General features: G+C 45.5%; 1 protein-coding gene and 1 non-coding gene across 4 annotated transcripts in view; both read left to right on the forward strand.

Annotated features, from left to right (window-relative positions):
• LOC129832882 (retinoic acid receptor alpha-like) overlaps nt 1-15,977 on the forward strand; it is a 175,016-nt gene extending 159,039 nt beyond the window's left edge. For all 3 annotated transcript variants that reach the window (XM_055896981.1, XM_055896982.1, XM_055896983.1), the window contains 6 exons: nt 9,690-9,831; nt 11,292-11,452; nt 11,664-11,840; nt 12,291-12,495; nt 12,797-12,955; nt 13,509-15,977. In XM_055896981.1, coding sequence (XP_055752956.1) covers nt 9,690-9,831; nt 11,292-11,452; nt 11,664-11,840; nt 12,291-12,495; nt 12,797-12,955; nt 13,509-13,714 — 1,050 coding nt within the window. In that variant the 3' untranslated portion in view covers nt 13,715-15,977. The remainder of the gene's footprint in view (nt 1-9,689; nt 9,832-11,291; nt 11,453-11,663; nt 11,841-12,290; nt 12,496-12,796; nt 12,956-13,508) is intronic.
• On the forward strand, nt 8,204-8,280 carry trnap-ugg (transfer RNA proline (anticodon UGG)). The gene has a single exon. It is a non-coding gene; the product is annotated as a tRNA-Pro (tRNA).
• Nucleotides 15,978-21,470: the final 5,493 nt, after the last annotated feature.

A 21,470-nucleotide genomic window follows, 5' to 3' on the forward strand; every position in this document is an offset into this window, starting at 1 on the left:
CAGCTTTAATCCCCGTATTAGCACTTCTCTCCTGTAAAGCGCTAATTCCCCCTCTCTTTTATAATTGCTGTAGTTCCAGTATTGTGAAGTCTAGCTCCTGTAGTTAACCACAGTGTATTGTTTGATTCCAGAGCTGTAAGGTCTAGCTCCTGTAGTTTAGCCACAGTGTATTTTTTAATCCCAGAGCTGTAATGTCTTAGCTCCTGTAGTTTAGCCACAGTGTATTGTTTAATCCTAGAGCTGTAAGGTCTAGCTCCTGTAGTTTAGCCACAGTGTATTGTTTAATCCTAGAGCTGTAAGGTCTAGCTCCTGTAGTTTAGCCACAGTGTATTGTTTAATCCCAGAGCTGTAAAGTCTAGCTCCTGTAGTTTAGCCACAGTGTATTGTTTGATTCCAGAGCTGTAATGTCTAGCTCCTGTAGTTTAGCCACAGTGTATTGTTTAATCCCAGAACTGTAAGGTCTAGCTCCTGTAGTTTAGCCACAGTGTATTGTTTAATCCTAGAGCTGTAAGGTCTAGCTCCTGTAGTTTAGCCACAGTGTATTGTTTGATTCCAGAGCTGTAATGTCTAGCTCCTGTAGTTTAGCCACAGTGTATTGTTTAATCCTAGAGCTGTAAGGTCTAGCTCCTGTAGTTTAGCCACAGTGTATTGTTTGATTCCAGAGCTGTAAGGTCTAGCTCCTGTAGTTTAGCCACAGTGTATTGTTTAATCCCAGAGCTGTAAGGTCTAGCTCCTGTAGTTTAGCCACAGTGTATTGTTTGATTCCAGAGCTGTAATGTCTAGCTCCTGTAGTTTAGCCACAGTGTATTGTTTAATCCCAGAGCTGTAAGGTCTAGCTCCTGTAGTTTAGCCAGTAAGATGGTTAAATAAAGAGCAAAATTATTATTATTATTTGTGCCATGGTCCTATAAGAGCTCTTTGTCACTTCCCACGAGCTGGGTTGTGACAAAAACTCACACCCATTCTTATGTTTAATAAATTTATCGTATAGTGTGTGGCAGGCTTACAATGATGGCAACAAAAAACGTAATTTGAGAGTGCGCTGACCCTGATGCTAGAGTGGGTATGCAGCTGGAGGTTTTAATGTTTGAAGGGGTACAGGACTATAAAAAGTTTGGGAACCACTGCTCTTGTGGAATTGTGCCGTCGAGGTATCCTGGGATGTCCTTCCTCTCTGACCTCAAACCCAGGACCTCTCTAGTAAGAGTGTCAATAAGGCATCAGCAAACCACGCAGCTGAATCCGAGATGGCCACTTACAGGTTAGAACCCTCATTCCGGCCCATAGCAGAATAAGAGCGAAAGAGTTCCTCCCTGAGACTGCATCCCAAATTGCACCATTTTGAGGTGCCTTTTGGGACGTACACTTAGACGGCATAATAAAATCACAGCCCTGGACTGCACGAAGAGTGGTAGGGGAGTTTCACCATCACGGTGTTTGCAGCGTGGCGAAGTCACCTAGCTCACCTCTTTCCACCATGGTTATTTCATGTCGGCTGTGGTATGCGTTGGACGGGCTGTGATATTGTGATGCATATTTGAGGGATTGAGAGGGTGTCACTCTCGCACTCTCTTTCTAGGGAGTGTTGACTAGTCTTTCTAGATCAGTTCCTAGATACAGTTGAAGTCGGAAGTTTACATACACCTTAGCCAAATACATTTAAAACTCTGTTTTCCACAATTCCTGACATTTAATCCTCGTACAAATTCCCTGTCTTAGGTCAGTTAGGATCACCACTTTATTTTAAAAATGTGAAATGTCAGAATAATAGTAGAGTGATTTATTTCAGTGTTTATTTCTTTCATCACATTCCCAGTGGGTCAGAAGTTTACATGCACTCAATTAGTATTTGGTAGCCTTTAAATTGTTTAACTCGGGTCAAATGTTTTGGGCAGCCTTCCACAAGCTTCCCACAATAAATTGGGTGAATTTTGGTCCATTCCTCCTGACAGAGCTGGTGTAACTGAGTCAGGTTGTAGGCCTCCTTGCTCAGACACGCTTTTTCAGTTCTGCCCACAAATTTTCTATAGGTTTGAGGTCAGTGCTTTGTGATGGCCACTCCAATACCTTGACTTTGTTGTCCTTAAGCCATTTTGCCACAACTTTGGAAGTATGCTTGGGGTTATTGTCCATTTGGAAGACCTTTGTCCCCATGTGCAGTTCAAACCGTAGTCTTGCTTTTTTATGGCGGTTTTGGAGCAGCGGTTTTGGAGCAGTGGCTTCTTCCTTGCTGAGCTGCCTTTCAGGTTATGTCAATATAGGACTTGTTTTACTGTGGATATAGATATGTTTGTACGTGTTTCCTCCAGCATCTTCACACGCTCCTTTGCTGTTGTTCTGGGATTGATTTGCACTTTTCACACCAAAGTACGTTCATTTCTAGGAGACAGAACGCATATCCTTCCTGAGCGGTATGACGGCTGCGCGGTACCATGGTGTTTATACTTGCGTACCATTGTTTGTACAGATGAATGTGGTACTTTCAGGAGTTTGGAAATTGCTCCCAACGATGAACCAGACTTGTGGAGGTCAAATGTTTTTTTCTGAGGTCTTGGCTGATTTCTTTTGATTTTCCCATGATGTCAAGCAAAGAGGCACTGAGTTTGAAGGCAGGCATTGAAATACATCCACAGGTACATCTCCATTTGACTCAAATGATGTCAATAAGCCTATCAGAAATCAAATCAAATGAAATTGTATTTGTCACATACACATGGTTAGCAGATGTTAATACGAGTGTAGCGAAATGCTTGTGCTTCTAGTTCCGACAATGCAGTAATAACTAATGAGTAATCTAACCTAACAATTCCACAACTACTACCTTATACACACAAGTGTAAAGGGATAAAGAATATGTACATAAAGATATATGAATGAGTGATGGTACAGAACGGCATAGGCAAGATGCAGTAGATGGTATCGAGTACAGTATATACATATGAGATGAGTTATGTAGGGTATCTAAACATAAAAGTGGCATAGTTTATAGTGGCTAGTGATACATGTATTACATAAAGATGGCAATATGCAGTAGATGATATAGAGTACAGTATATACATTATATTAAGTGGCATTGTTTAAAGTGACTAGTGATACATTTTTGATCAATTTCCATCAATTTCCATTATTAAAGTGAGCTGGAGTTGAGTCAGTATGTTGGCAGCAGCCACTCAATGTTAGTGGTGGCTGTTTAACAGTCTGATGGCCTTGAGATGGAAGCTGTTTTTCAGTCTCTCGGTCCCTGCTTTGATGCACATGTACTGACCTCGCCTTCTGGATGATAGCGGGGTGAACAGGCAGTGGCTCGGGTGGTTGTTGTCCTTGATGATCTTTATGGCCTTCCTGTGACAGCTTGTGACATGATACAGCCCGACAGGATGCTCTCGATTGTGCATCTGTAGAAGTTTGTGAGTGCTTTTGGTGACAAGCCTTCTTCACAACGCTGTCTGTGTGGGTGGACCAATTCAGTTTGTCCGTGATGTGTACGCCGAGGAACTTAAAACTTACTACCCTCTCCACTACTGTCCTGTCGATGTGGATAGGGGGGTGCTCCCTCTACTGTTTCCTGAAGTCCACAATCATCTCCTTTTTGTTTTGTTGACGTTGAGTGTGAAGTTATTTTCCTGACACCACACTCCGAGGGCCCTCACCTCCTCCCTCTAGGCCGTCTCGTCATTGTTGGTAATCAAGCCTACCACTGTAGTGTCATCCGCAAACTTGATGATTGAGTTGGAGGCGTGCATGGCCACGCAGTCGTGGGTGATCAGGGAGTACAGGGAGAGGGCTCAGAACGCACCCCTCTGGGGCCCCAGTGTTGAGGATCAGCGGGGTGGAGATGTTACCTACCCTCACCACCTGGGGACAGCCCGTCAGGAAGTCCAGTACCCAATTGCACAGGGCGGGGTCGAGACCCAGGGTCTCCGTAAATACACCAGCCAGCTGGTCTGCGCATGTTCTGAGGACGCGGCTGGGGATGCCTTCTGGGCCTGCAGCCTTGCGAGGGTTAACACATTTAAATGTTTTACTCACGTCGGCTGCAGGGAATTAGAGTCCGCAAGTTTTGGTAGCGGGCTGTGTCAGTGGCACTGTATTGTCCTCAAAGCGAGCAAAGAAGTTTTTAGTCTGTCTGGGAGCAAGACATCCTGGTCTGCGACGGGGCTGGTTTTCTTTTTGTAATCCGTGATTGACTGTAGACCCTGCCACATACCTCTTGTGTCTGAGCCGTTGAATTGCAACTCTACTTTGTCTCTACTGATGCTTAGCTTGTTTGATTGCCTTGCGGAGGGAATAGCTACACTGTTTGTATTCGGTCATGTTTCCGGTCACCTTGCCCTGGTTAAAAGCAGTGGTTCGTGCTTTCAGTTTCGCGCGAATGCTACCATCAGTCCACGGTTTCTGGTTTGGGAATGTTTTAATAGTTGCTGTGGGTACGACATCGCCGATGCACTTTCTAATGAGCTTGCTCACCGAAATTTGTTGTTGGACGCAATACGGAACAAATTGTTAGGATTTATGTTTATACACTATAGCCTGCTAGCATATTGTTTGAAGATGAATATTGTTTTGTTACACACATACACAAACAATACAGATGTGGGTGTGTGTAGGTGTAGGTGACCGGAAACATAACAGGCCATAAAAGCTGTGGTCAATCTGGAGAGGGGAGGGGTGCATCTCTCTAGGCCAACCAGGGAGGTTAGGGCACTGATCAGTACCATATTAGGAATTGTTTGAGTGAAGAATCAAGGGGGAGACACAAGAAGGAGCTAATCTACCCAGCAACCAGATGTGAACAAAGGAAGAAAAGCACTAAGGGACTTGGACAAGTCCGGGTGCCCCAAGAGTTTAAACCGCGCTCAGCCTCTACTATGATAGGCCAACTGGATGAGTTGGAACTAAAGCTGTCATAGCATAAGAACTGCTATTTGAGTACATTCCACAGTTCCCTGCTTTACCCTATGTGGTGATACAGTGAACCCGTATATACGAAAATAGCATTTACCATTTATCGCTTGAGTTTAATTAAAATACTTAAAATATATTCGGTGACTCTGAATCACATTTTGTCCTGATACCAGATTTGAACTGACGCAAATCTCTTTCAATATCCCAATCCACGTGATTCGAAGCAGTCTTGAAGCGTGGAATCAGATTGGTCGGACCAGCGTTGAACAGACCTGAGCGCGGGAGCTTCTTGTTTTAGTTTCTGTCTGTAGGCTGGAAGCAACAAAATGGAGTCGTGGTCAGCTTTTCCGAAAGGAGGGTGGGGGAGGGCTTTATATGCGTCGCGGAAGTTAGAATGACAATGATCCAGGGTTTTACCAGCCCTGGTTGCGCAATCGATATGCTGATAGAATTTAGGGAGTCTTGTTTTCAGATTAGCCTTGTTAAAATCCCCAGCTACAATGAATGCATCCTCAGGATATGTGGTTTCCAGTTTACATAGTCAAATAAAGTTAGTTCAGGGCCATCTGTGTCTGCTTGGGGGGGAATATATACGGCTGTGATTATAATCGAAGAGAATTCCCTTGGTAGATAATGCGGTCGACATTTGATTGTGAGGAATTCAAAGTCAGGTGAACAGAAGGACTTGAGTTCCTGTATGTTGTTATGATCACACCACGTGTGATAAAGCCATGACATCATTTTCTAGAATGTTCCAAGCTGTTTAAAGGCACAGTCAACTTAGTGTATGTAAACTTCTGACCCACTGGAATTGTGATACAGTGCATTATAAGTGAAATGATTGAATTGAATTGAATTGAATTGATCTGTCTGTAAACAATTGTTGGAAAAATTTGCTGATTGAATCAGGGGGAGTTGAGTCTATAAATGTGATAGCACGGAGACTTACCCAGTAAAAGTGCTTAACTGGAATGGAGATATTTTCATGGTTGTGCCACTGCCATGCCAAGCAGTGCCGTTGCCAAACTGGGCACAGGAATCTCCTCTGGCATGTGGAGAGGGCATCACCCATCACATTGGCAATGCCCCTGTTGTAACATGACTACCTTCTGCTGGGAGGGTAGGCTTACATACAGTATGTTCACTATGTGACCGCACCCAGTGAAACGGGGCTAGATTCACGCCCCATCATGTCCACACTGACTCCATCACCGGCTGCATTCAGTTGCATTTCCCTACCTTTACAAAGCCCACAAGTCGAGGAAACCAGGGCCATTTGGCACAAAATGGCCGACATCAGATGTGCTAAGTTTACTAATGTATGGTACGTTTCAAGTCATCCAGGTCAGCTCTGCTGATCCTGGTTGAGGGCGACAGTCAAAGGGGGGTTAGGGAGGGGCTTAACGGGTCACCTGACCTTCATACAGGGCTCAGATCAGAGGAGTGTTTGGCCTGGCCTGTGCACGCTGCCGAAGCCATACCAACTCTGTTCTGCCACCACACACACACACACACACACACACACACCAGCTCTGGTCTGCCGACATTAGGGGCTGTCGCCACTTAATCTCCCCCCAATTGTGTGTGTGCGTGCACGATGGAGTGGATTAGTGATATTGCTGGGCAAAGCGCAACACCAGAGAGGCACACAAATCGCCGCCACGAGCAATACTCTTAGTTGCTGCAGGGCATCAGTTCATTAGCCTGGGCATCTGGCTGCAAATCTGCCCATATTTGCTCTCCATTTCTCTTTCTTTACAGCCTGTTTATTCGTCACTTTCTGTCTGTTTGTATTTGCCCTCTGTTTACGTCTGATTTGTTTGTTTGCTTGCCAGTCTGTCTGTACCCTCTACTCATCTTCTCTCGGTCCATCTGTATGTTTTTCTTCTTGACCTGTCTTTTCAAATATTCATCTGTATTTTCTGTCATCTGTTATCCAATTTATTTCACATATCATCGTGTACTCCGAGTGTACAAAACATTAGGACCACCTGCCCTTTCCATGACAGTTTTCACCTGGTCAGTAATACTAATAAGTAATAAGATCCCTTATTGATGTCACCTGTTAAATCCACTTCAATCAGTGTAGATGAAAGGGGAGGAGACGGGTTAAAGAAGGATTTTTAAGCCTTGAGACAATTGAGACATGGATTGTGTACGTGTGTCATTCAGAGGGTGAATGGGCAAGACCAAATATTTAAGTACCTTTGAACAGGGTATAGGTAGTAGGTGCCAGGTGCACTGATTTGTGTCAAAAGTTTTTTTTCACACTCAACAGTTTCCCGTGTGTATCAAGAATGGTCCACCACCCAAAGGACATCCAGCCTACTTCACACAACCGTGGGAAGCATTGGAGGCAACATGGGCCAGCATCCCTGTGGAACGCTTTCGACACCTTGTAGAGTCCATGCCCCAACAATTTGAGGCTGTTCTGAGAGCAAAAGGGGGTGCAACTCAATATTAGGAAGGCGTTCCTAATGTTTGGTCTACTCCGTGTGTTTCTGTCCAGCACCCTCTTACCTCTCTGTGTGCCATCACTCACTCATCCCGCCTCGATGACATGTTTGATAGGTCAGAAACAAAGGCTCTCCGCTTCTGTTGGTCTCTGTACGAATGACTCTGTACGAATGACTCTGTACGAATGACTCTGTACGAATGACTCTGTACGAATGACTCTGTACGAATGACTCTGTACGAATGACTCTGTACGAATGTCTCTGTACGAATGTCTCTGTACGAATGTCTCTGTACGAATGTCTCTGTACGAATGTCTCTGTACGAATGTCTCTGTACGAATGTCTCTGTACGAATGACTCCAGCACACAGACGCTATTAAATCCGCACTGTTCACTGTCAATGTTCTGATCGGTGACCAAGATCATGACATTCACAAGATGACGGCGGAACATGCGTTGTATTTGCCAAAAGGCACGCACGCGCGCGTACCGCACTTCAACACAATAGGTTGAAAGCTTCCCACACTACTTGCCTGTCAGTCTCTCGCCGCCATCGTCTCTGTGGGCGAGGAGGGCAGCAGCTGGTGGGCTTGGTCTTCCCTTTTTTAGAGAGTAATTAAGAGGAATGGGAGTTAATGTGACGCTCCCCCGATGCCACCAGGCCCTGCCTACCCATAAGCCCCTTAAGGGATTAACCAAGGGGAGCTCATTGGCGCTTAGACTGGTGAGTTAATGCCCACCCAGTGTGGCACAACTAACCTAGCCCCTGGCCGAGCTAGGCCCACACAGCCGCATGTCTAGATAGATATACACACACAGACACATGCGCAAACGCACCTGATGGTCCCATGTAGCTCAGTTGGTAGAGCACGGCGCTTGGAACGCCAGGGTTGTGGGTTCGATTCCCCACAGGGGACCAATACAACAAAAAGAGAAGGTACGAAAATGTGTGCACTTCCTACTGTAAGACCCTCTGATTAGAAACATCTGTTAAATGGCTAAAATGCCAACTGTTAATGCCCCGCGAACGTTCTCGTTCCCACACACACACACACACACACACACACACACACACTTTTCTCCTTCAAATTGCGCTATTGGCACCTAAAGTGTGCCCACGCTGCCAAAGCTCGCACATTTCCCTCAGCTTAGTGGGTTGTAAAAGTCATGTCCCGATATGTTAACAGCCTCGTTTTAGAATGCCCAAGTAGCAGAGTGTGATCGGGCATGATTCAGAGGAGAGCGTAGCACCTGCGGCGGTGGTGCCACGGTTAGTCACCGTGGAGAAACACGTGGTGGGACAATACGCTCCGTGACACAGACACACAGAAAGGGAAGTTGAACACTGTGTGGGCACTCGTTTTAAGGAAGTTGATGTGTCGTATTGAGTCATTGGGGGTTGTGTGTGTGTGTGTGTGTGTGAAGACAGCCTGTTACATATTAGAGCTGGGAATTGCAAAGGACCTCTCTTTACAATATGACAATACTTAGGTGCCGATACGATGTGTATTAAGATTCTCACAATTTTATTGACATTCGGTACTGTGGTTTTATCGAGAATCGGATGTTCCGAACATATCGCTCATCGTATGTCTGCTGCAGAGGGACAAGAGAGAGCTGTGAGAAAACGAGTTTCGATCAGTCATGGAAATAAATGTGCTGAAAACAAATTGGCTCCCGTTTTTATAAAGAAGATGGAGAACAGACTATGAAGGGAAAATACTGGGTGCAGGTGCGCACAAATAGTATCGCGGTATTGTTAAAACGATACGATATATCGTCAAAAATAATATCCTGATATGTAACTATCTACCCCCCCCCCCCCCCCCCCAATCACTATTACGTATGTACTGGTGTTGTTGTCACTCGCCCTCCATAGGTCAACACGAGAGTTTTGGGCCAATACACACCCACACGTTTGAACATCACTCACCAGCATGTTGAGTGTCATTGGATGTTAGAGCCTGTCGTCTATGCGGTGTCCTTTGTCACGTGACTTGTTGACACTGTTGGCCATTCTATCCTTCCGTCTCCACACACAAACTGGCCTGTTCTAGTTTTACTATCGCAAATGATACCGCTGCTATCTAAAACGAGCCTTTTAGATCAAGAACCTTTTATGGCCCCTCTCTCTCTTTCTCAGTTCCGTGACGCTACATTGGCAGCAACGCATGTCATTCATAGGCTTATTTTGCCAAAGAAAAACCAGAACGTAAAAGCAATCTTTCTCTCCTTCTCTCCCATTTTTTTTTTTTTTTTTTTTTTTACAATTATCTTCTCTTTTTTTTTATGAGCAAATGTAACACCCGACCACTCTTCTCCTCTCAGGGTTTCTTCCGCCGAAGCATCCAGAAGAACATGGTGTACACCTGTCATCGCGAGAAAGGCTGCATCATCAACAAGGTCACCCGCAACCGCTGCCAGTACTGCCGCCTGCAGAAGTGTTTAGAAGTGGGCATGTCCAAGGAGTGTGAGTACCATTACCTGTCTCTGTCTTTCTCCCCCCACTCCCCCCAATTCAATTTAAGGGGCTTTATTAGCATGGGAAACATGTCTCTCTCTCTCTCTCTCTCTCTCTCGCGTGTCTCTCTTTTGTCTCTCTCTCGCGTGTGTCTGTCTCTTCTGAGTGAAACGCTGTCTCCCAAGAAACGTCTTCCCGAAGTAATGTTCAAAGCACCACACACTGACGTGACAAAAAGTGACGGCTCCAGCACATTTCAAGACATTTTTTTTATATCAAGGAGCAATAATGCACAACCCACCATGATGGCGTCCCTCCCTTAGTCCCATGCCCGTCTCCACTTCCACCACACACATGGCTCACATGCACTGTATATCCCCCTATGGGTTTCCACGAGGCTAAGCGCCGAAACAATCTCCTAGCACTTCATTCTCCCCCCCCCCCCCCTGTAAGTGAGTTACCCTCCTCAGTGCGCCGAGCCGCTGGTTTATATCAACATTCATCCCAGTCAAGGCCACTAGGGAAATCAACCACTGCCATCTAGTGGCGGGAGCATGTTACTACATCTGGGATGTAGCGCTGTGTTTGTGGTGTTTTTAAAAAAAAAAACGTATTAATTTGACAAAATCCGATGTGTGTGTTTTTTGCTTTTTAAATTGGGATCTATAGTGAGTTGTGTAGCTGGGCTGTGCGTGTGTCCACAGCTGTCTTAAAACCCCTTGACTGACCTTTGTGAATTGACCTTGACGTCTCGGTCAAAGTGCCATCCTTTTTGACATAGAACCACTTGACACAAAGACTTTGCTCTCTGGGGGTTGACACCCTGATGCTATTTACTCAAATACCTTCACCCCACCACCCACCACACACACTCATAACAAGCGGATGCACATGTCATGTACAGCAGGGTTTCCCTAACTCCGTCCTGCCCCCCCCCCCCTCGGGTGCATGTTTTGGTGTTTGCCATAGCACTACACAGCTGATTGAAATAATCAAAGTTGGATTTGGGGGGGGGGGGGGGGGGGCATCTCCGTTTTCCAGTTTCTCTGTGTGTGTGTCAGGACTGATTGGAGCGCCAGGCTAATAGTTCTTTAATGGCTTCATTAGGTTGTGTTTTCTGGGCCCATGCTGGCAGCTCTGGGGAACAACAGCACACACACACACACACATAGTGAACAGTGCCAAGCTGTCCTGAGGAGAGAAAGCATCTTATCTATCATGGCTCCCTTCATCTTTACAATCCTTTCTCTCTCTCTCCCTCTCTCTCTCTCATATACAATTCCATTTAGTGATTGATGTGTGTGTTCCCCCGCCATACAATGTCTGTGTCGTCTCTTTGGTTGGGGATGGCACGGCTATGTGATGATTGCGAGGTCGACCTGGAGGCGTTAACGCTCACACGTCCTCGGGAATTGTCCTTTGAGCCTAGAGGATAACTCTCTCTCCGTCTCCTTCTCTCTCGCTCTCAGCGGTGAGGAACGACCGGAACAAGAAGAAGAAGGAGGAGAAGAAGCCCGAGTGTCCGGAGATCTACGTGCTGAGTACCGAGACGGAGCAGATGATCGAACGCGTTCGCAAGGCCCATAAGGAGACGTTTCCCTCGCTCTGTCAGCTGGGCAAATACACCACGGTGAGTGACACACAGGCACGTGCACGCACACCGACAAGTTACACGTACACAAACATTACCCTCACTCTGCCGATATGTTTGGGTACACCAAACGCTGACAATCATACACTCTTTGCGCTCTCAACATGCCAACCGGTGTATTTGTAGAATCACAGAATAATATGCATCTCTCCCTCCCTCCCTCCCTCCCTCCCTCCCTCCCTACCTATAGAATAACAGTGCAGAGCACCGCGTGGCTCTAGACGTAAACCTATGGGATAAGTTCAGTGAGCTGTCCACTAAGTGTATCATCAAGACGGTGGAGTTTGCCAAACATCTGCCGGGCTTCACCACCCTCACTATCGCTGACCAGATCACCTTGCTCAAGGCTGCCTGTCTGGACATACTGGTGAGGAGACGCATCAGGACACACACACACACACACACACATTTATTACAAACAGCAAAACATCTACAAAAAGTTAACACCACTATACAATATTATTTGTGCTCCACCTCCCTTTCCAACTAACTCAGTGGCCTTGTGGTTAGTGTCCGTCCTGAGATTGGAAGGTTGGGAGTTTGATCCCCGGGCCGAGTCATAAAAAATAAGGCCCGATGCGTCTCTGCTTGGCGCTCAGCATTAAGGAGATAGATTTGGGGGAAGGCCCTGCGGTAGCCTAGCATCCTGTCCACGGGGTGTACTTGCACATCAAGCTTCCTCACTCTACAGAAACAGGAGATCTGCTCCGATTAGCCAAGGCTCGTGCAAGACTTACTTACTCCCCCCTTCCCCCCTTCTCCCCCCCCCCCCTCCCCCCCCCCCCCCCCCCCCTCCCTCTCAATCCCTCCGTCTCAGATTCTGAGGATATGCACGCGCTACACTCCAGACCAGGACACCATGACCTTCTCAGACGGGCTGACCCTGAACAGGACCCAGATGCACAACGCGGGCTTCGGCCCGCTCACGGACCTGGTGTTCGCCTTCGCCCAAACACTCCTCCCCCTGGAGATGGACGACGCCGAGACCGGCCTGCTCAGCGGCATCTGTCTGCTGTGTGGAGGTACTGCACCGCTCCTCGGATTCTGTTGCACTCCTGTCAGGGCCCGGGAGTTGAGGTCCAAGGAGGCCAATTGTCATTGTTTTTCAGCAAATGAGTACAAACAAGTCTCAGCTGTGGCATAGCAACTAGTGTGTTTTTGTCAGCTGTGTGTATTACTAGTGTGAAGACGTGAGTTTGCCTAATACTGCATGTGGATAATGCTACTGTTTATCATGCTGCTGTGTGAATCATACCGCGGTTGAGCGTAAAGTTTGGGTATTTAAGGACGTGTTTTTCATTGTTTGTTTGTGTGTGTGTGTAGACCGTCAGGATCTGGAGCAGGCAGACAAGGTGGACTTGCTACAGGAGCCCCTACTGGAGGCTCTGAAGATCTACGTGAGGAAGAGGAGGCCTCACAAACCGCACATGTTCCCCAAGATGCTGATGAAGATCACGGACCTCAGGAGCATCAGCGCCAAGGGTGAGAGAGCACGCCTGTACACTGCGTTGTTTTATATATATAGGGTAGCTTTAGTGTAGCTTAAACTTCTTCCAGTGTGATGTCATTGGTAGCTTGGTAGACTGTATTGTTTTATGTCGGTGTAGACTTTATTTTTGCCAGTTACCTGTATGTGCTTGTTATGCGACTTGATCCACAGTTAATTGTCTAGAAACTATTTATCCTCTGTGGCTAAATGATGCTCTTTGGTGTATTTTGAACTTTGAGAGTTGGCTCCTGTGATTTGTATATTTGTTATTTTTGGCCTCTTGAGCACCCTACTTGGTTGGGCCCAGGGCCTTCAGCCTTTGTAAACCCCTGCATTAATCCAGTCCTAGTCTCAGCGCAGCAATACTGCCATTTTATAGCTATATCATGCGCCATTTATTTGAATATAAATGTTTATGGTCATACATACGTCATTTTGCTGTAGTGGCCGAACCTTACGGAACACATAACACATGACCCTCTCTCTCTGCCTCTCTCTTCTTCTCCCTCCCTCCCTCTACCTCCCTCCATCCCTCTCCTCCTCCAGGAGCGGAGCGAGTGATCACTCTGAAGATGGAGATCCCAGGCTCCATGCCCCCTCTCATCCAGGAGATGCTGGAGAACTCAGAGGGCCTGGAGGGCCAGGGGGCCAACGGGGGGCGCTCCAGCGGAGGAGGGGCCCCACCAGGCAGCTGCAGCCCCAGCCTGTCCCCCAGTTCAGCTCGCAGCAGTCCCCCTGCACCCTCTCCTTAGACGGGGGTCCACCACCACCCCCCCAGGCAGGGACAGCCAGAAGGCATGACTACAGACTCCCACACTGTGACAAACCAGGCCAGAGTGGAGTGGGGTTAGGAAGAGGGCCGAGCCTGGGCCCAACCAGGACGGACTTTGACGGCAAACGTAGGCCTCAATGGACAGACAGCCGTCCCCCCCTCTTCCCCTATCTCAGACCCAGACCGGGCACCGAAACGGGGCCGAACCCGAACCCATCATACTTGACTGAACAATAGAGGGGGGGCGCGCGGCGCGCATCTCACCTGGATGGCACTATCCCCATCACCCCCTCACCACAACCATAGACATGCCTCAGAACCAGCACCAGGGATCGGCTGCCACCGCACAAGGAGTTTAATCTGAGATGTTCTGTTTACTCTCCTCAGTGACGACTCGCTGTTCCTCCTCTCTCCCCCTTAAGACATTGGACGGGAATTCAGGCTCGGTGCCCGTCAGACCTGGGGCGAAGGGGTCGACAAGACACACGTCTTTCTGCAGGGAACTAGTCAGACAGACGGACCGCTAGACATTGGGCACGAGTCATCCCTAAATGTTGTCAGGGACAGCAAACGGGGGGCCCAAAGGGGGGGCTGCCTCACCTTCTCCTATACAAGAGACCGATTTTTTTTTTCTTACAAAAGATATATGGAAATATAAATATATATATTGAAAAAGTAATGATTGCAATTTGAATTGTCCAGGTGGAATGTCTTTTTTCCATTTTTTTTTTTCTCACACTGTTCTTCAACTTGTGATTTCCCCCCCCACCTCCCCAGACCTAGTGGTTTGTTCTCTTCGTTTCACCCAGGAATATCGGCACACTAAGTAGTCACAGTGGAAATGTGTTTTTTTTCTTCTATCAACTCGAAAGATAAGTAGAACAAAAATGATTTCAGATGCAATTCACTTTATGCACGAGACCTCTTGCACTGTCACGTTCACAGGTCGGATCAAATTGATACACAAACTGGACCGGGTTGGGTTGGCATCTCTCTGTTTTGTTCTGTTTACAGTATTTTGTTTTTTTTTGTGGGTGGAAGATAAAAGAGAACAGTCGTCGTGGGGTTATGAAGATGCTCTGTACGAAAATAGCAGCCGTGACAAAATGTACATAAGACGTATTCCTTCTTTTTAAAGTACACGGACTCTAGACCTTTTTTGACGTTGTCAAAGCTTTTTATGTTCAGCGTTTTTTGTTCTCGTTTTGGTTTCTGAAGTGAAGGCTTTGATCACTAATCGACTGTTTAGACCACTTGAGGAAGGGGCTGAGTTCTAGGACCACCACGGCCGTTGACCTCCAGTCAAGAGTTACATTTCTACTTCACCTGAAATAAAAAAGGAACGATTTATGACAATTTGTTGACCAACAACTCCGTGATCCCCTTCTCCCCCTCTTTCCCAAGGTGGTCCCTCCCTCATTCCACGCCTGGATAGTGTATGTATTACCCCCCCCAGCACCACTGCCTCTGTACTGTAGCACATTGTCAATATCTCTGCCCCCCCCCCCCCCCACCGTCAGTCCCAAACTGTACCACGTTACCAGTATGCTCACAACACCTCTGCCTATGTAGCACATTGACAGTAGGATGTATCCATCTATGTCCATGTAAACTCTGTGACCCGATATCAGTATGCTCACAACACCGCTGCCTATGTTCCCCATGTCTCTCTAGTCCGCCCCCCCCCCCCCCCCCACCACACAACACAACAGCACTGCCTCCGTAAGTCTGTTTCACAGTATCGGCACCTCTATCTATCACAGCAACACAACTGCCTCTGTTTACACACTGTCAGTATTTATCTGTCTGTCATCCCGGACTCTTGTGTCACATTCGAGTACCTAGCTATTCCCTAGCCTGGCCTTAGATCAGTTGGTGCTGTCTTGACAATGAAATAGGAGTGGGCAAGACAGCACAAAGTGATCCGGGATCAGGCTATCTATTCCCCCCCCCCCTCTCTAACCGCTGTTTACGCACTAGTGTAACTTACCTACCAATCTCCTTGGTGTTCAGTAGCAGTGGATCTGCCCCTCACAACGGATCGAACGCTGCTCGTGGCCAACCTCACTGCAGCCAGTATGACAACGCACAACTGTCCCCGTCCCCCCGTCCCCCCCCCCCCGCACTCACTTGTAATGCAATCGGATGCACAACCAGCATTTGCGGATAAAAGAAATAACTGTTTTGATTATGCCAGATCATTGGACGAAGAGAATAACGTTTAATAAAGAACCATGTCTGTGTGTGTGTTTTTAAATGTTTCTTAACTGGGAGTGGGTCCACCATTTATACGATTTGTGGTGGGACTTTAAGAGCAGCATTTTGGTGGACCTGAGGACTATAGCAGGTCACGTTGCAAAAACCAATACAAGATTGAGACCCTTTGGCCCTTCAATTTAGTTCAGACAAAACACTGAGTGTACAAAACATTAGGGACAACTATTTCCATGACTGACCAGGTGAATCCAGGTGAAAGTTGGCATCTCTTACTGATGTGACTTGTAAATCCACTTCAATCAGTGTAGCTGAGGGAGGAGACAGGTTAAATAAGGATTTTTAAGCCTTGAGACCAGTGAGACATGGATTGTGTGTGTGTGCAATTGAGGGTGAATGGGCAAGACCAAACTAGTTAAGTGCTGTTGGGTTATGAGAATATGAAATATACTTATTCATGTCACTGAGGGAGAGAGGGGAATGTGATTCTGTCCGGATATGTTATTGATAGCTATCAGGGATCCTATGGGAGGAGAAGCGCCGCAGTCTGGTACGAGTCAACATGACAGCGGTGAGTTGGGGAGGAGTGAGCACTTTGGGGTAGTGGTCAGGACAGAGGAAGTGAGGAAGAACAGATATCATTAAGGTTCTGTCTAGCAACAGAGATGCATTGGCTGTTCGGATGTGTAGGGGGAGACTCGGCATAGAAGTAAGGGTTAAATGGCAGTGCTTGTGTGAATGCCTTGTCTTATGCAGCTGTATTGACCCAATGGGTGAATTAACACCAGCTTCCACTCATTTTGACATCTTGGGGAGATGAGAATCGTAGGCTGAACAATTATAATATACGGACCTAGAAAGCCTGCGTTTATTCATTGTGTTACGACCAGTCGTAAATATATGGTGTAGGGTAGGTTCCGTTAAGGATAGGTCCCGAGTGGAGGTTTTCCTCTGTGAGATCCAGGTAAATATAAGGCGTAGGTTTTCCTCTGTGAGATCCAGGTAAATATAAGGTGTAGGTTTTCCTCTGTGAGATCCAGGTAAATATAAGGTGTAGGTTTTCCTCTGTGAGATCCAGGTAAATATAAAGTGTATGTTTTCCTCTGTGAGATCCAGGTAAATATAAGGTGTAGGTTTTCCTCTGTGAGATCCAGGTAAATATAAGGTGTAGGTTTTCCTCTGTGAGATCCAGGTAAATATAAAGTGTATGTTTTCCTCTGTGAGATCCAGGTAAATATAAGGTGTAGGATAGGTCCCGAGTGTAGGTTTTCCTCTGTGAGATCCAGGTAAATATAAGGTGTAGGTTTTCCTCTGTGAGATCCAGGTAAATATAAGGTGTAGGTTTTCCTCTGTGAGATCCAGGTAAATATAAGGTGTAGGTTTTCCTCTGTGAGATCCAGGTAAATATAAGGTGTAGGTTTTCCTCTGTGAGATCCAGGTAAATATAAGGTGTAGGTTTTCCTCTGTGAGATCCAGGTAAATATAAAGTGTAGGTTTTCCTCTGTGAGATCCAGGTAAATATAAGGTATAGGATAGGTCCCGAGTGGAGGTTTTCCTCTGTGAGATCCAGGTAAATATAAGGTGTAGGTTTTCCTCTGTGAGATCCAGGTAAATATAAGGTTTAGGTTTTCCTCTGTGAGATCCAGGTAAATATAAGGTGTAGGATAGGTCCTGAGTGGAGGTTTTCCTCTGTGAGATCCATGAGTGACAATACAGTCTAGGGTAGGTTCCGTATAGGATAAGTCCCAAGTGTAGGTTTTCCTCTGAGATCTGTAAAAGAGTCGAAAGTCCCAGCTGCAGTGACAGTGAGACAGAGTGTTTGTGGATAATGATAAGGTTGCCTATAAATTCTGAAGGTAAGCAAGAAGATATTCGAACACTGTTTGAGTTACGTGTATTAGCAGTAGCAATAAGGAGAGAGGTTGGTGTATGCCCTATGGCAGGGGTGTCAAACTCATTCCACGGAGGGCCTAGTGTCTGCAGGTTTTTGTTTTTTCCTTTCAATAAAGCCCTAGACAACCAGGTGTGGGGAGTTCCTAACTAATTAGTGATGTTAATTCATCAATCAAGTATAAGGGAGGAGCGAAAACCCGCAGACACTCGGTCCCCCGTGGAATGAGTTTGACACCTGTGCCCTATGGGGAGGGGGAACTGTGACAGATTATGTGGAACTAGGAAGACAACTGTTTGTAATGTTTGTAATGTGTGTTATAACAGTGATATTTGAGGCACAACACTGGAATAAGACATTAGGTCATCCGTATTCTCGAGTATACATTTGCATACGCTGTAGTATTGGTTCCAATAGAAGGTATGACCAATTAATAGGCACACATACCCTAACTATTCCCTGGGGAAGTGGTTAGCTCTACCTTGGCAAAAAATAGTTAATAGACGGTGTTTATTAGAGACGGAAGTGAAGATATTAACACTGGACACTGTCCGGGGAATGTGGAACTAGGAAGACAACTGTGTGTGACAGGACAACGACAGGCCAATGTGTGACAGGACAATGACAGGACAACGTTAACTCTCCCATTATGGCCAGATCACTAATTTGGGACCTGTGAGTAACAGCACCTGATACTCCCATCGGTCTCCCAGTTACCGTTTCAGTTGGCATGAGTCCTCATAAAATGATATCCCAACAATGACGGCCGTGAGTTGGGGAGGAGTGAGCACTTTGGGGCAGAGGTCATGTCAGATGAAGTGAGGAAGAACAGATATCACTAAGGTTCTGTCTAGCAACAGAGATGCATTGGCTGTTCGGATGTGTAGGAGGAGACTCAGCATAGGAGAAAGGGTTAAATATCAGTGCTTGTGTGAATATGTATTTTGTCTTACGCAGCTGTATTGACCAAATGGGTCAATAAACTTGGTTTAAGCTTTACTAATCGTCCATGAGTTTTAATAGGTTCATTTAGAACCTAACAGTGCCTTTGAACGGGGTTTTTCACGCTCAACAGTTCCCCCTGTGTATCAAGAATGGTCCAACACCCAAAGGACATCCATCCAACTTGACACAACTGTTGGAAGCATTCATGGGGGGGTGCAACTCAATATTAGGAAGGTGTTTTTTACGTTTTGTACATAGTGTGTATCTATGCGTGTGTGTATATATATATATATATATATATATATATATACAGTACCAGTCCAAAGTTTGGACACACCTACTCATTTCAAGGGTTTTCTTTATTTTTTACTAATTTTCTACATTTTAGAATAATAGTGAAGACATCAAAACTATGAAACAACACATATGGAATCATGTAGTAACCAAAAAAAGTGTTAAGCAAATCAAAATATACTTTATATTTGAGATTCTTCAAAGTAGCCACCCATTGTCTTGATGACAGCTTTGCACACTCTTGGCATTCTCTCAACCAGTTTCATGAGGTAGTCACCTGGAATGCTTGTCAATTAACAGGTGTGCCTTGTTAACCTCTCTTGGGTACGTGAGACGTTAGCGTCCCACCTTTTCAACAGCCAGTGAAACTGCTGGGCGCCAAATTCAAATACAAAAATACTCATTATAAAAATTCAGAAAACAAAACATACTTTACATAGGCTTAAAAGTTAATTTGTGGAATTTCTTTCCTTCTTAATGCGTTTGAGACAATCAGTTGTGTTGTGACAAGGTAGGAGTGGTATACAGAAGATGGCCCTGTTTGGTAAAATACCAAGTTGATATTATGGCAAGAACAGCTCAAATAAGCAAAGAGAAACGATAGTCCATCATTACTTTAAGACATTAATGTCAGTCAATCTGGAAAATGTCAAGAACTTTGAAGTTTCTTCAAGTGCAATCGCAAAAACCATGAAGCACTATGATGAAACTGGCTCTCATGAGGACCACCACAGGAAAGGATGACCCAGAGTTACCTCTGCTGCAGAGGATAAGTTCATTAGATACCAGCCTCAGAAATTGCAGCCTAAATAAATGCTTCACAGAGTTCAAGTAACAGACACATCTCAACATCAACTGTTCAGACTCCGTGAAACAGGCCTTCATGGTTGAATTGTTGCAAAGAAACCACTACTAAAGGACACAAATAAGATGAAGAGACTTACTTGGGCGAAGACACACACGAGCAATGGATATTAGACCGGTGGAAATCTGTCCTTTGGTCTGAGTCCAAATTGGAGATTTTTGGTTCCAACCGCCATGTCTTTGTGAGACGCAGAGCAGGCGAGCGAATGATCTTTGCATGTGTGGTTCCTACCGTGAAGCATGGAGGAGGAGGTGTAATGGTGTGGGTGTGCTTTGCTGTTGACACTGACTGTGATTTATGTTTAATTCAAGGCACACAACTAGCATGGCTACCACAGCATTCTGCAGTGATGCACCATCCTATCTGGTTTGCGCTTAGTGGGTCTATCTTTTGTTTTTTTAACAGAACAATGTCCCAACACACCTCCAGGCTGTGTAAGGGCTATTTGACCAAGAAGGAGAGTGATGAACTGGCCTCCACAATTACCTGACCTCAACCCAATTGAGATGGTTTGGGATGAGGTGGACCGCAGAGAGAAGTAAAAGCAGCCATCAAGTGCTCATCATATGTGGGAACTCCTTCAAGACTGTTGGAAAAGCATTCCAGGTGAAACTGGTTGGGAGAATATCAAGAGAAGCAAAGCTGTAATCAAGGCAATGGGTGGCTACTTTGAAGAATCTAAAATCTAAAATATGTTTTGATTTCTTGAACACTTTTTTGGTTACTACATGATTCCATATGTGTATTCCATAGTTTTGATGTCTTCTCTATTATTCTACAATGTAGAAAATAGTGAAAATAAAGAAAAACCCTTAAATGAGTAGGTGTGTCAACTTTTGACTGGTACTGTATAAATATGTGTATGTATAGCTCAATTGTCGTGTTTTATGGGTCGCATGCTCTTGGTTTCAAAAATGAAGCAAGTGGGGTTTGTGATGTTGCGCTCAGTGTCGCGCAGTTCAGTGGAATTAGTGACTTGACCAGAGACTAACCACATTTTTGCTCAGTTGGGTGGAATTTCCTGCTTTGTGACAGTTTACTTCTCTTCTCTGTCATGAAAATGCTAATACCAGAAAGTGTCTAGAGAAGATCACACATTTACCTTTTGTACATGGAGGTATTATTGCCAGAAAATGGTAATTTAACTCTCAATTTTGGTTCATCGGAATTTTGTTTTGCTCATCCACCATATTGTAACTTAAAAACAGTTAAATCTGGGGTAAATATTGCAATACTTTACTACCAAGTGTTGGTGAGAATCATAGCTGATATTGGAGGACATTACAAGGATAAAGATGGCGACAATTCTACTCTTTATGGCATTAAGTGAGTATTACAGTAACTACGTTTTCATAAAGGAAGGACTTTCAAGTGCCTTACATGAGCACAAATAGATGATATATATAGACGGGTATCCGTTGTCTCTGTGCATTCTGCTTTATACAAATACTGTATGTTATTGTCTCGGTCTAGCCTTGTTTCAATGGGCTATTTATATATTGGATATATTAATACCTGCAATGCAAT

Source organism: Salvelinus fontinalis, chromosome 34 (genome assembly GCF_029448725.1).
Source record: "Salvelinus fontinalis isolate EN_2023a chromosome 34, ASM2944872v1, whole genome shotgun sequence".
NCBI classification, from domain to species: Eukaryota; Metazoa; Chordata; class Actinopteri; order Salmoniformes; family Salmonidae; genus Salvelinus; species Salvelinus fontinalis.